A 14453-nucleotide genomic window follows, 5' to 3' on the forward strand; every position below is an offset into this window, starting at 1 on the left:
AACGGAGGTTGGGTGCAAACTAACACATCAGACACACATCCTTACTTGCACAAGCGTGTCCAGTGTAAAGATGTGCTCCCCACGAACATTGTAGAACTTGACCATGGCACTCTTCAGAAGAGGGCCATTGGGAAGGTCACCAAGCTGGGTCGGGCGTTCCATACCAGCGACTGCCAGGAGGTCTCCCTGTGTGCACCACTGGACCACCACCTCTGAAATCAGAAAGAGGAAAACGGTCAGCATGAGGGTGGGACCCTTGCTTTCCTGCAAAGATGCACTGGCTTGGTGAGAGTCTGAATTCATGACTGAATTATTTTTCCTTGAAAGATAACAGAGTGTGCACCCCAAAATATGCCACATTGGCATGAGAATTATGTAGAGCTGAAGGCAATGGAGAAGAAGCAGATAGAAGAAAAGCTCTCTCCCTTCCCCCTACTTGCCTAAAAGCAGGACATAAATCTGTGAAGGTGTCTACCCATCCCCCACCAGGAAGGACAGAAATGAACCACTGGTGACAACTCTAAACCATTATCAACACCAGGGGAATCTGCATAACAAACTTTACTAACTGGCCCTTATCTTCCGTTAGCTCCCCCATATATTTACCTTCCCACAATTTGCTGTCCTAGAAACTTCAAGTCTTCTCCTTGTCTTGTCACTTCTCCAAAAAATGTATTGTTCTTTTGTTAACATGCTATTTAAACCCTTTGAGCTACTCATCTCTGCGCTTCCACAGTGAATGTGTTGTTAAACTTCTGTGTGTTTTTCTCTGGTCAATCAGTTTTTTGTCAGTCTAACTTACAGGGCCTGGTCTGAGAGCCTAAGATGGGTAGAGGGGAAATAGACTTTTTCCCCCCTCCCCACTACATCCTCAAGAAAGAGGAAAGTCACAATAAAGGGTAAAAACCCCAAATGAGGTGAACGAATTTACAGTTCATTCTGTGATAAACGGAATCCCCCGAAGTTGGGATACTCAGCATATTTTTCTTCAAGGCAGAACTTCCTCAGCAAACATCAGCAAGGCAAAATCCCCCCAACCCCACGAATCTGCAATGAAAATGGAGTTGACAGGGGTGGGAAAGAGGGCTGGCTGTGGAGACCACGAGGGGTTCAGCACTATAAGTTCTTGTGCACATGACACAGATAACAGTGTTGGTGACAAGCTGGGGAATACCAGGAGTCACCTTTCTTCACTGGAAAAGTTCTCTGATGATGTTTCTTAGAGACAGTAAAAAAGAAATACTAGACCCTTTTGGTCTACAGATCTTCCTTGGCTTACAACAGGGCTATGTCTGGATAAACCCACTGTAAGTTGAAAATGAATTTAATACACCTAACCTTCCGAACATCATAGCTTAGCCTCACCCACCTTAAACATGCTCAGAACACCTACATTAGCCTACAATTGGGCAAAATCATCTAACACAAAGCCTATTTTATAACAAAGTATTGAATATCTCACGTAATTAACTGAACACTGTACCGAAAGTGAAAAACAAAGTGTCCAGGTACAGAGTGGTTGTAAGTGTATCGGTTTTTGACTCTCGTGATCGCGGGGCTGCCCGGGAGCTGCGCTCGCTGCCGCTGCCCAGCATCACGAGAGAGGAGGGGACTGCGTATCACTAGCCTGGGGAAAGATCCAAATTCAAAATTCAAAATACGGTTTCTACCAAACGCATATCGCTTTTGCACCGTCATAAAGTTGAAAAACTCCAGGTTAACCACAGTAAGTCAGGGACCGTCTGCACCTTGCGAGTCAAATGACCGACCTGTCCGTGATGGGACAGGTCACTGTAGACGGAAGAAGCTGCGGCGAGCCATCTTTGACAGCACCTGGTGACCTCTTCCCAGTATTTACTAACAGATCCCATAAAGTGGTGGACAAAAATAAATAAACTTTCAAAAAACGATTGCTGTCCATACCACACGTAAGACTGAAATATTCTGAAACCAAGACAGAAGAGAGAAACTGCCTACATGCAGTACCTACTGGATGACACCAATTTACTGAAACGTCACCTAACTTTCTGAAATTGGGAAGACAGTGCAAAAGCATCTCGTGTCATGAGGGCATAAATGATTGAAAACATTTTGAGATTAGACTGAGATTTCTAGTTAGGTCATCACAAGAATGCTAAATTTGCCTGTATTTTTAGGATAAAACTCAAGTCAAGAACTTTCACATTTGGGAGGGGTACTTTGGGTCGCCTCCCCAAGTCACCTCACCTTCATGTTCCCAATCCTCTCATGCCCATCGTGGGAATGTGTTAGAAGGGTTGCTCCAATGTAATTTAGTTTGATAGAGAACAAAAGAATACATCCAAGGAATAAAAAATAAAGTTTCCATAGGTAGTTTCCAAGATGGTGAAAAATTTGAAAAACTCACCCTACAAAGAATACAAAGGAACTGAGTGGTAACTATGGTATTTTCAGTCCCGATCAGACACTTGGTAGAGAACGAAGTTCAGGATGGCAGAACTAGAGGCAGGTACTGATGAAATTAATAAACTTGGTTAAAAGGTTTAAAAACAGAATTTTAGAGGAACAAAAGTAGAGCTTGGATCACTAAATATACGAGAGACTTTATGATGACTATCTTTTTGTTTTAGCTCCATGAAAGACAGAAAATTCAGAAAAGAATTTACAGAAAAGTCCAAGGAATTTAAGTGCATCATCATAGTAAAAAAAACTTACTCAGCTCCTAACGGGTCCATTTGTGATAATAAAGAAGGACTTCTACATGTCCCTCAGGAATTTATAGGTTAAATAATTCCTTACAATTATAGTTTTGAAACAGCAAATGGGACACTTAAAAGAGGGAGTTTAACTTGTTTCCAAGAATATCCAATAGTTCTGAAACAGAATTAAGTGCCTGTGGGGTGTGCAGGCAGGTATGAGGCATTCCCGCCAATCAACAGTTAAGTATGTGGACTTGACGCTCCACATCCCTGGCATTCCTGAACAATTCAGACAAGAAGCAACATGGCCAGGACTCTCTGGTCTGACGGCCAGTTTCGAAGGACAGCAGCAAGCTGAACTGAAGGTTCCGGTTTGCCTCCCCACCGCCGGGCCCCGCCACGGCTCCCATTCAGATTACAGCAGGTCCCTCAACCTCGAGGACCAGAAGCAGCCCTGGAATTCCTACACTGCACCATTCAACCCTGAAGAGACAGGACTGTTTTTCCAAAGAACTCATCAGAGGCACGACCTCGACGGTATTCCTGAATTGCAAAATTCAGAACACTGCGAATGCTTACGGACGCCTATCTTCCCTTGAGACAGCATTTCATTAACGTCCCTCAGGAAGGCATCAGCCCCTGACTGCTGACCTTCACACCGAGGCCTCGGCTGTCTTGTGTGTCACTTGCTACAGCAGGCACGGCAGGTGCTGCCGCCCAACACCCGCAGCGCTGGCTGGAGGCAAGCGGCCCACACCCGAGAGGATCACTCCTGCCGTGGGGGGAGAAGGGCAGGTGAAGACGAAGGGGACCGTCAGGAATCCCTCCTCAAGGTGAGACTAGATAGGAGTCGACTCGTCAGCTAAGCAGAGGGGCGAACACACTCCATTAAGCCCGGAAGAGGCCACTGCAGAGGCCGGGGATCAACAGCCCCGGCTGTGACGCCCAGCTCGGGAGGCTGGCCGCTCGGGCTGATCCGTACCTTTCAGCCCCGACTGGATGACAGTAGGAGACAAGTCGTCATAGTTGTTCATCAAGCTGATGTCTCCTGAGGTGAAGCTGACGGTGAGCAGCGGCTTGATGTTCTGCACTGGGATGGGATACGCCGCTGGACCATCTGCGGGGACAGAAGTGCCGAGTGAAAACGAGGCAACAAGCTCGTGACCGGAATCCAGGCCCGCGTGCTGCAATCCTGCGGAGGGCCTCGAAACTGCCCGGCAGTGCCGATCAGACTGTGGGCTGGGACCTTACCAAGTGAGGCAACGCTGCACAGCACTCAGGAGCCGCACCAAGCGCCGGGGCCGCTTCCCGGAGCCCCCGGAATGAGAGGCGCTGGGGACCGCAGCCCCGAGGGCACCGAGCAGGGCTCCCTGGGCTCTGTATGCCGTGCTGAGAGAATGTGTGCAGAGTGTATTAACCTCTGTGGTCACGGGTTTACATGTTTCTGATGACGTGCAAACGTAAATTATTTTAATGTCACGTAACGTATAAGGATGGTGGGAAGAGGGACGAAAACGTTTTCTTAATCCTGGTCCAATGTACAGAGAAAAGCTGCCTTCCAACACTGAACACACTTTCACTGAACATTATAGGAAGTGAGCAGTCACCATGAGTTCTCTGCTTTTACCAGAAGAGGCCCCACGTCTGGCGAGAAGGCCAAGGTCGGATGCGGCTCACACCCAGCGCACAGCCAGCAGAAAGGAACCCTGCTTTGTGCGTGCGAGGAGACTGTGCATTAAGGAAGGAGCCGGGAGGGACGATGCTCTGTCCCCTCCCACCCGGGGCGGGCCAGCCTGACGTCTGCTTGCTCACCACGCTCAGCCCCGCCTGTGCAGGATCCCCAGTTATGACTCTCCTTTGCTTCACTTATAAGATGCTGCAGGTACCTACCTCTGTGCTCAAATTCCCGAGGCCACCAAGAAACACCCTGCCCTATCTGAAAGGCAAATCCCAGTCTTCCTCCAAACCGGCCCTCTACTTCTGAAGAGGGTGACAGGTTAGAGCAGTAGCCAGGAACTGTGTTCCGCTCTTAGACTTGCTCTGGACTTGCTTTATCAACTTGGTCTCTGGATCTTGTTTCTTCCTCTAGTAAGTGTGGATAAGCAAATATGCATTCAATCCAGCAAAGTTCTGTTTTAAAAGGACGCTGAGTCCAATGCTGAAAGACACTGGCTTCATCACCACGAGGCGGAGGAAGGACCAGCACTTCGCTCAAGGCTGGGGCCCCACTAGGGGATGGATTCCCAGGAGCGAAGAACGCTCTCCCTCCCGAGACCCACCAATCCTGAAACGCTACCGCCAGTCTACATTTTTTTTACAGGGTCTGAAACAATCTTTCATTACTGGTCTGAACACTGCCTTCTCCCTAACTGAATGAATGACTATGTATATGTGTACGTCTCTGGGAAGCATGACACTTTATCACGTCTGGGACAAGAGGGAGAAGACTCCAAGTATCAGTGAGGGCAGATGCTGATGGGGGAGAAAGTTAAAAATCCTCTCCCTGGACCAGTCCTTCACAGGCTGAACATGCCCACAGTCACAGGGAAGGGTAGAAACTGTCCAGCGTGTGCCTTTAGCCCATTAAGGGCACTCAGCCAGCCGTGTGAGCACAGCTGCCCGGAAGTCCCGCAGCAGGTGACCACGGGGAGTCTTTTCCTTCCACTATTCGCAACATATTCTCCTTTTAAAAAAAGAGGTTGGAGCAGGGGATGGGACACTGGGGAAGAGCCAGAGCCCTGAGTGGGCCAGTGCTGAGGGCTGACATTGGGGATGGCCAGCGTCGACACTAAACGCTTCTGCTTTGGGGGCTAAGACACACTGCAAGGGGTGAAGGAAGCTGGAACCTGAAATTATCCCCACCAAGGGTCTGAAACAATCTTTCATTACTGGTCCAAATGTTAAAAAACTCCGACGTCATCTACTCTAATCTAACATCACTGTGAGGCTTGGGGCCGGGGGTGAGGGCGGCAGGTTCACCTGAACTGAGAAAGCACAGACCTTCTGCCTGAAATAAAAAAGACAGGGGCATGGATACCAGCCCAGTGTACTGGCCTTCACTATGGGCAGAGCTAATCCTTTCCCCACACAACTAAAGCTACGGGCTTTAATAACGTTAGGGATTTGAAACACCACAGATTAGGGTATAGGAATAGCACAGGATTTTTCATCTTCAGCTCTCCCTACTCTCACTAAGCAGCTAAGTCCCACGACACCCCAGGGACATGGAAACGGCCATAAGTCTTGTTTTATATCTCGGAAAACCTAAGCCAATGGAGCTTCATCAACCTGACCGGTGATTCTGCAGAAAGGGATGGCAGAGAGAAGACGGTCCAACCAAGAACAGAGATTAGGCCAGTTGTGCCTTGCACTTCCGTTGAGAACCCTGCCCAGTAGGTGAGGGAGCCGTGCGCACGGCGGGCCTGTCCCTTCCCCTGCGGATGGGTTCATTCTCCTTCCACACTCTCGTCCCCACGGAGCCCGCGAGCTACCTTGGGGCGGGGAGTAGTCATCGGAGTCGGTGTCACTCTCGCTGCTGTCCTCCACCAGGAAGGCGGGGTAGTTCCAAGACATGCTGAGGATGCCGTCTGACTCGTGCAGGAGGACGTGCGCCAGCATCCTGCCGTGGCAGTCCATGACGATCACCTGCCCGTCAGCCGTGCCAAACAGCACCTGCAACCAAGGACCAGGACTCGTGATGGACGGGGAGAAAGGTCTGTGGTTTCTGGCAAACCTCACCACCTTGACTTGTCCACCAGGACTAAAGAAAGAGACCAGGTAAGCAACTGAGGAAATACACAAAGCAGGAAGTGGCGGAAACTTAGCTGGCTATTACTGGAAGAATTTTAGTCCTCTATTAGTGAAATGTGACTAATGCTATAATAAATATATTCATTATGTTATGTGGACGTTTTCAAACACCGGCAAAATCACTGTTTCACCTTTTGCGGGTTGTTTTTCTTTGTTTTGTTTTTTTCGGTTGAAGGAGGAGGGCTAAGAAGAGGATAATATTCTCTTATTTTTCTTAAAAAAAAAAAAAAGCAGCAGCAGAGGTTCATTGTTAAACATCTCTTAAAGAAAAACTTTAAGTGTACGTAAGCATGTTTGTCTCATGTTCTATTTCACTGAGACAAATAATGGTGTTGATGTATTTAAGTAATAATGTTATAATGAATTAATGGTATTAATACATTCATTAAGTGCTCACTTTGGGCTAAGCACTATTCTAACCAGTTTACCTCATTAACTGTCAAAACAATCCAGGGAGCTAAGTGCCAGCACTGCTGGCATGGAGCTGAGACAGGCCTGACGCCGTGTGTGCTGAGGGCCGCTCCTAGGGGCCCCCCAGTCACCCGGCCCGCAGGCAGACACACGGCCAGGGCTAAAGCACAAGCAGGCAGAGGGAGACGGGACGGCGGTGGACGCCCTCCATCAGAGCGGCAGAGGGGCTGCTCATGGCTGCTCAAAGCCCTCCCCCCCCCCCGCGACGGGTGTCATCCCACTGGACGACCCCGAGGGGACCCTTGGGGCCTGGGAAGCAGGACCTCCCTGAGGAGTACACCGTGTTATCTCCTGCTTTGTGTGCTAGGCTCTGCAGTTTCTGCGTCTGCCGGCATTGAAATCTTTGTATCTTTTGTGTCTAACGACATCTGTCTATCCACCAACAACTCATTGTGAGAACCATACCAGGATCTACACAAAGGGAAAGTTATTTAAGACTTTTAGGTCCATACTTCTTTTTGCTTTTTAGATTTTGACACTGAGCTCCTTGAGGGCCAAGACCATCCACAGCGGTACCCCTGGCACCTAACAGAGCTTTGGGTACAGTGGGCACTCAATAAGTATTTACTGTTACATGAGTGAATTAAAGTCAGTGACAATCAAAAGGCAATTATCCTGATGATTATGAGAGATTAATTACAAGGGAAGATATATTTCATTTAAGCAGTAATACGCTCACAGAATTTACAGAGCTGTTTTAGATAAACCAATTGTTCATCAAATATTCCTTTAAACATGATCTACATTTTTAATGACTGGAAACTTAAAAAAAAAAGAAGCTAAAACAGTTTTCCCCCAGGGCCAGTGATGAATCATCATCGAACGCTGCTTAAAGGAAAAACAGATAAGACGTAATAGGAACACAGTAAAAATCATTTTAGAAAAAGTTGAATTCTTGGCTGCCAACAGAGAAAATAAACAGTATCCACCAGCATGTCCACAAAGACCTCATGCGACACGGGCAGAGAGAGGCAGACACTGGAGCGGTGGGTCAGAGCCACTGAAGCCCTGGCAGAGGCAGACACTGAATATGCTTCCTGAGCAGTTTGCAGTGAAGATAAATATGGAACGTGACCTCCTGTAACTTCAACTGAAATGTACAATTTACATATTTCAGAAGAAAAAGACGTGTGGGAACCCCACTGTAAGGCAACATCCCAGGAAGCAGGCTTTTCTTCTCCCCTTTGCACATCCTCACCCATTTGTTCAAGCACGTCTGAAGGGCAGCCCTGTACCATGGTGTACGTGAAGGGGTTATTTCATCACCTGTGACTCTGTTTCTCCTAAACGTAGCTCATTAGCAGGCAAGAGCAAACAATTATTCTTCTCAAGTACCCAGGACTAAAATGTATCAACCCCAAACAAGTTCCCAGACCCCTCCTGTTATGGCTCCCACAGTCTCCACCGGCGCCATCACCACTATTCTCATATCTTACTGTGTGATTATTTGATTTGTCTGACTCCCGAGCTAGACTGTAAGCTTCTGAGGACATGGACTATGTCTGCTCTGATGGCTGCAATCTCCCCAGGGCCTGTCCTAGCAGATGACACATGGCAGGGTTTGTGAAGGGAAGGAGGAAATGAAGCATCTTTTGAGTAACACTCACAGTTTTCCATTTTGGAGAAGAACAGACACCATCTAATTCCTGAATAAAGGCCTGGTGGCTTAATGAGTTTTCAGTGTTCAACATCACACTAAAGCAAAAGAGGACAAAAAAAACCAGCCTCCTAATCCCCCATCGTGAATCGACTCCGACTACATCTCTCTTGAGAGATAATGCGCTATTAAGATCAGAGAGAAGGAAAAAGGCAACCCTAACAGTCGGGTTGTCAAGCAGTGACGGAGGAAGTTACTCTGTTTTGGAACAAGTGTGTCAGATAACTGAAGAACGTCGATATGACATAAAATCAGATTTTCAAAAATCTCCTCTATTACAAGTTCTTTTCATGCCTAATCACTTCCAATGAGCTAAAGCTTCCATGAGCCAAGGACTTCAAGAGAACAAGACAGAAAAGCCTAACAATAATAAATACACACACTGGCAAATGCATCCGTCTCTGCGGCTTCCACTCCCTAATTCTGGGGCTCTGGACAGAATGGTGCCGGCTCCTCTTTCCCAGGCTCTGTCTCCTCTTTTAGGCTTGGCCCCAGACCTCCTTCCCTTCCTAGGAGGTCAGAGTCACATCCACAGCCTCAAGGACCCCATTCAGGGCTGGCTTCCTGCCCAGGCCATTCCCCTAAGCTCCAGACTCACAGGTCCAACTGCCTGCCAGCCGCCTACCCCTGGATGTGTCGAAGGCCAGGCCCTTCAGAATCAACATGTCCCAGATGAGATTCATAACCTCACCCATCCCCTGACCCACACACACAGCAGGTCCTCTGCCAGCAAAGACTGTGGCTTTATCTCCAGCGTCCAGTACGGTGTCTGATACGTTACAGGCGCTCAGACGAGGCTTTTGGGACCCCCTACACAGAATTAACCTCACTCTATCCATGGCTCCCACAACACTCTGTTTTTGCATGTCTGCCTTTCCCATGAAGCCACGAGCTTGTTGAGGGCAGGTCTGCACCCGCAGCTTCTCCCACGCTGCCTGTCGTGAGCGGATGCTCAGTGATTTCCCATTGAACCACGAGCTTGTTGAGGGCAGGTCTGCACCCGCAGCTTCTCCCACGCTGCCTGTCGTGAGCGGACGCTCAGTGACTATTGGCAAGCAAATTTCTGCCTGAAGCTGTGGCCTTTGCCCAAATTTTCCTACAAATGAAGCAACAACTTCTTTCCTTTCTTCTTTAAACTAAACCAGTGCCCAAATCCTCCCATAAAATTGGCCTCCAAAACACTTTCAGTTATGGATGATATGAATTTCTGTCTCATATTTTTCCTGCTCTTTTCTCTACTGGACTGCAGGCTTCACAGAGGGGCAGGGACAATGCTCCCTCTGTAACGGGTACACTAAGGACCAAAGAAGGTGGCAGAAACCCGCTAGTCCTCAGGCCACACCAGTTCAACGGCGGTCCCTCAGGGACAGGGGACACTGTTGCAGGGCAGTGTTTAGTATCAATGCAATGTTTAAAAAATTGTGGTATCCACATATAATCTCTCCATTTAAATGTACTCCATTCTAAACTATTTTTAGATGTAATTATTTTAAAATGTAACACAATTATCACCAGCAATTAAAAATGAACCAAGCCACAGACCAAAGGAGGTAGGAAGAAGACAGCAAATCATTCAAAAGATTTACATTTTGGAACCAGTGATGACATATATCACCAGTAATTTTACCTTTGGAGACTGGTATGCATCTAAATTCTCAAATAAAGACCATATTAGGAAATTTCAACTATAAAAATATGTGCTTCTATAACTGTTCACCTTTTTTGTAGTAGAATTTAACCAGTAGCATTGGAACTAGCTACAAAAGGAACTGACTTTGCCCCATTTATTTGCTTTTGTGATTAAAAGCTGGGGGGAGAGGATAACAAAGTGATTACAAATTCCTACTACAGGTAGGCCTTATTTTATTATACTTTGCAGATACTGTGTTTTTTACAAATTAAAGGTCTGTGGCCACCCTGTGCCAAGCAAGTGCCAGTTTCCCAACAGGATTTGCTCACTTTGTGTATCTATGTCATATTTTAGTAATTCTCACAATATTTCAAACTTTTTCATTATTACATTTTTTAGAGTGATCTGTGATCAGTGACCTTTGAGTTTACTATTGTAATTATTTTGGGGCATCACAAGCCGTGTCCATATAAGATGGCGAACTTGACTGATTATTTAAATGGCAACAAAGGATCTAGAATATGACATAAACTTAGTTGATAAAGCAGGGTTTGAGAGAACTGACTCTGATTTTGAAAGAAGTTCTACTGTGCGTAGAATGCTATCAAACAGCACTGCATGCTACAGAGACATGGTCCATGAAAGGAAGAGTCAACTGATGGGGCAGACGGCACTGCTGTCTCACTTTTAAGAACTACCACAGGCACCCCAGCCTGAGCAGCCAGCAGCCACCAACACGGAGACAAGGCCCTCCACCAGCCAAAAGGTTATGACTCACTCAGATGATGGTTAGCATTTTTTAGCAATAAAGTCTTTTTTAATTAGGGTATGTACATTGTTCTTTTAGACATAATGCTATTGCACACTTAACAGACCACGGTATAGTGTAAACATAACTTTTACATGCACTGGGAAACCTAAAAATTTGTGTGACTCCCTTTATTGCAGTGGTCTGGAACCAAGCCCACAACATCCCTGAGATACGCCTACAGTAACCAGCTCCGTTGGTGGCAAACGTCTAAATGCACTACTGTGGAGGGAGGAGTGAAGGGACAGGCAGTGATCTCCCTTTGCTCTTTAGAAGGAACCTTCTGTCCTGAGATGCCACCAAAGTAAAACTTTTGTTTTGAAAAGACCTCCCTGTTGGGTTTCAGAACACTAGCTTGTAAATGTGCTTCAAGGCTTTTGCAACTAAGGAAATAGTCATTGAAATCAGACAGTTGTAAAGGACAGAAATGCTCAGTCGATTAACAGAGTATTTCCTGGTTCAAAAAAAAAAGATAAAATATAATTTCACAATTGACTATAACATGCATTTCTAAAACGGACATTTTAAGACTTATTCTGATAAATATGGGAAAGAAATCTCACCCAAAATATCTATAATAAAAATTTGTGTCTTTGGTCTAAACATGTAATTTTGAAGTCATTTCATCTCCTCACTGCAGAATAACTGCTTATAAACTAACCCATAAAGATGAGAGACTGTGCTAAGTTCAAAGATTTTCAGAGAAGGAGATATTCTATCTGCCTCAGGTACTGAATTTAATGTTAGATAATTCCCATTGCTAGAACATTCTTCCCCAAATCTTTCAGGCTCCATTTTAAAGTTTATTCACCCTTTTAAGATACCTACACATGATTTCTGGGGGTGGGGGGGGGAACAGAATGACTAGAGGACTAATTTAAAAACAGGATACCTCCAGAAGGATACACAGGTAACTGGAAACACCAATTACCTCTGGGGAACAGAAGTGCGTGGCTTGAGGATAGTGGGGAAAATGGAACTTTTCATCATATATCCTTTTGAACATTTAGAATTATATACCATGTGAATATACTATTAAAATATATTTACTGGGCTTCCCTGGTGGCGCAGTGGTTGAGAGTCCGCCTGCCGATGCAGGGGACACGGGTTCGAGCCCTGGCCTGGGAGGATCCCACATGCCGCGGAGCAACTAGGCCCGTGAGCCACAACTGCTGAGCATGCGCGTCTGGAGCCTGTGCTCCGCAACAAGAGAGGCCGCGATAGTGAGAGGCCCGCACACCGCGATGAAGAGTGGCCCCCGCTTGCCACAGCTGGAGAAAGCCCTCGCACAGAAACGAAGATCCAACACAGCCAAAAATAAAAATAAATAAATAAATAAATAAAGTGAATGATTAAAAAATATATATATATATATTTACTACATACACAGGGAATGAGGTAGAGAGAAAAGTTTCAGGAACACAGCTCCATATCAGATCTCTGGAGCGGGGTGAAAACACCCAGGCCACTTACCACGTGGTCCTTGGATTGGGAAGGAGGTACTAGGTGACACTGAAGTCTGCTTAACCTGTTTGGTGAAGACAGTCTTAAATCTTCTGGGGAAACATCCTTTCCTTTGCAAAGAACTCAGAACTGGGAGTTGGCTGGCTAGGGGTCTGGTTCTACTTTGACTCTTATGTAACTTCGAATTGATCATTTACCTTCCTGAGTATTTGTTCCCTTCTGTCATCTAAAAAAGGTATATTAGATGAGCTCTCAAATCCTTTCCTGTGTCAAAATGCTCTAAATCTTTGAAACATGTCTAAATATATTTCTCATTATATGGAAATAGTAATTCCCTCCTGTGGCTACTAATAAACTTCTTCAACAAAAGGGTTCAGAGGAAACGATTTCCTGGTCTGAGGAGAGTGACAGTCTTCTGACTCAACGGTAGCTGTCAGGGTACACGGTGATGAGGGCAGACCCAACAGCACCTGTGACTGGTGTCAAAGATCAGTGAAGCCGGACACTAGTCAAGGAGGTAAGGACAGATTTTTACGCAGTAATCACTACTGCAGTAAGAAGGAGCTGAACTCAACTTCCACTAGTGCCGACATGACTGGGCATTTTAAAGGGAGAATGAGAGAGTAGCGAGGAGGGAGGCGGGGGCTAGAGCAGAGCCAGGGAAATGGAAATTTTACCAAAAGTGGGAGGTGGGGACTGTCAATGTCATTAGGCCATCTGGGTTTTGCTAACTGGTGCTTAAGCAAGTTAAGGTCCAGAGACTGGGAGACAGGGGCCCTACTTTCAGGTGCTGTAATTCTTTTGGCAGCCTCGAACTTTCCCAGGCAAGAACGTCGGGAGGCTGGAGTTGTCATCTTTAGCTACCCAGCCTTGCGTGGGCAGAAACTATGCTAGTGTTTGTTCAAGACAGAGAGAGAGAGAGAATGAAACGTTCGTGATGCGAATCTAGCTTGACAGGCCAAGGTTGAGGCCCAGTCAAGAAGAGAGTTCAGTGGGGCCTGCCTAGAATTTAGTCAGGAAGAGTGTCTGTCCCTCTTAGTGACACACATCACCTCCCTCTAAAATGACACCAGGATGTATTCAATGCCAAGGGTAGGGCTGTCAGAGCAGCAAGGCATTCGAGGTTTAGGAATGCCAAAGGGAACCCTGGGAAGCTCAATCCAGTAGCGCAGCCATCCGGACAAAGACCGCCGTTCTTGCAAGGGCTCTGCGTCAGAACCAAGGCCCCTGCCATGCTGTGGTATTAATATAAGCATATGAAGAAAATGTAACACTAAACTGACAAGAAATTGACTTTAAAATAAGTTAGACACCAATTTTAAAAAATACATATCTTTTTAAAAGAATTGTGGTAAGAATACTTGATACGAGATCTACACTCATAAATTTTTAAGTGTACGATACAGTCTTAAGTGTACAATATCGTTCACTATAGGCAAAACGCTGTGCAAAAGATCTCTAGAACTTGTTAATCTCGTATAACTGAAACTTTATAGCAACTGAACTGCAATTCCCTGTTCTCCCCTCCCTCGAGCCCTGGGCAACCACAATTTCACTCTCTGCTTCTATGCGTTTGATTATTTCAGATACCTCATATACGTGAGATCATGAAGTATTTGGACTTTAGTGACTGGATCATTTCACTTCGCATAATGTCCTCAAGGTTTTTTCATATATTATTTAGCCTTCCTTTTTAAGACAGTATTTCACTGTATGTGTATATTTCATTGTAAGAATATATGACATTTTCTTTATCTTTTCATTCACTGATGGACATTTAGGTTGTTTCCACATCTTGGCTATGGTGAATAATGCTGCAATGAACATGGCTGTGCAAATATCTCCTTCAGACCCTGTTCTCAATTCTTTTGAATAAATAGCCACAAGCAGGATTGCTGGGTCATATGGTAGTTTTATTTTTAATTTTTTGAGGAA

At 46.0% G+C, this 14453-nt stretch overlaps 1 protein-coding gene across 3 annotated transcripts in view; it reads right to left on the minus strand.

Moving 5' to 3' along the window:
• Positions 1-14453, minus strand: part of TULP4 (TUB like protein 4) — a 234294-nt gene that overhangs the window by 34400 nt on the left and 185441 nt on the right. For all 3 annotated transcript variants that reach the window (XM_036871447.1, XM_036871445.1, XM_036871446.1), the window contains 3 exons: positions 6170-6350; positions 3661-3795; positions 46-212 (listed from right to left, as the gene is read on the minus strand). In XM_036871447.1, the coding sequence (XP_036727342.1) occupies positions 46-212; positions 3661-3795; positions 6170-6350 (483 nt within the window). The remainder of the gene's footprint in view (positions 1-45; positions 213-3660; positions 3796-6169; positions 6351-14453) is intronic.

Source organism: Balaenoptera musculus, chromosome 12 (genome assembly GCF_009873245.2).
Source record: "Balaenoptera musculus isolate JJ_BM4_2016_0621 chromosome 12, mBalMus1.pri.v3, whole genome shotgun sequence".
Lineage (NCBI taxonomy): Eukaryota > Metazoa > Chordata > Mammalia > Artiodactyla > Balaenopteridae > Balaenoptera > Balaenoptera musculus.